The sequence below is a fragment of the Camelina sativa genome, unplaced genomic scaffold (genome assembly GCF_000633955.1).
Source record: "Camelina sativa cultivar DH55 unplaced genomic scaffold, Cs unpScaffold02814, whole genome shotgun sequence".
NCBI lineage: Eukaryota > Viridiplantae > Streptophyta > Magnoliopsida > Brassicales > Brassicaceae > Camelina > Camelina sativa.
In genome coordinates this window covers 1-1,007 of record NW_010923924.1, presented here as the reverse complement: position 1 = coordinate 1,007, position 1,007 = coordinate 1, and the positions used below count along the sequence as shown (strand labels likewise).

The 1,007-nt window shown below is 35.1% G+C and overlaps 1 protein-coding gene across 1 annotated transcript; it reads left to right on the top strand.

Moving 5' to 3' along the window:
* Nucleotides 1-460: 460 nt before the first annotated feature.
* On the top strand, nucleotides 461-1,002 carry LOC109131707 (aquaporin NIP2-1-like; the record flags this gene model as incomplete). Its single annotated transcript, XM_019242884.1, has 2 exons — nucleotides 461-691; nucleotides 802-1,002. Coding segments are annotated over exons 1-2 (348 nt in total), but the record flags the coding sequence as incomplete, so codon positions are not given.
* Between the last annotated feature and the right edge of the window lie 5 nt (nucleotides 1,003-1,007).

Here is a 1,007-nt window from a genome sequence, read left to right as displayed (position 1 = left end):
GCGAGTATTAATTTAAAGAGTATTAATTTATAGAGGTTCTACTGTAATAATTCAACTCGCATTATCCTATGAGTAAGTTGCACAATAAGCAATTCTTTTATTAAGTTGGTGCATGTATGTTATCATATGTAAATCCTAAACCTACAAAACTGGAGACACACATAAAACAACAGGAAACCTAGCCGAAAGAACTAGAGCTGGTTTTGACTGTTTCTGAACACATAAAGTAACATTATCTATTGGGGCGTCGACATGTGTGTTTTTTGCTCACTAAAACCATCTGCTGCAATTCAGCAGTATTGAGCTTTTATTTTATTTAAAAGAAAACTATACACCAAATAAGCAATGATTATGCTTTAGCAAGTTGCTAAAAAGAGAAAAGTTTGACTTTTGTTCATTTTGTTTTCTTTCTTATTTGGTTTTTTGGTAGAAGACACTATAAAAGGCATAAACCTTATTATGATCTTCCAAACATCAATCAAAGCTTTACAGTCTTTTTCTTTCTTTCTATTTAGTTTGAGCAGACAAAATAACTAAAAGACAAATGGATGACATATCAGTGAGCAAAAGCAAATCAAGCAATCATGGGAATGTTGTTGTGCTCAACGTCCAAGATTCTTCTGTTGCAGACACTTCTAACAAAAAAGAGTCATCGTTCTCGCCATTGATCTCTGTTCATTTCTTGCAAAAGGTTAGTTTTTGTTATATAAAAACTGCTTAATTCACTCTTCAGAGCTTCTCTTTTAATCCATAGGCTTTTCAAGTTTTCGTGTTAACTGGTGAAATAATTTTGATCTGCAGCTTATAACAGAACTCGTGGGAACTTATTACCTGATATTTGCGGGTTGTGCCGCTATTGCTGTGAATGCTCAACACCACAATGTTGTGACTCTTGTGGGCATTGCACTGGTTTGGGGTATAGTGATTATGGTTCTTGTTTACTGTCTCGGCCACATCTCTGCACATTTCAATCCCGCTGTCACTCTTGCCTTAGCATCTTCCAAAAG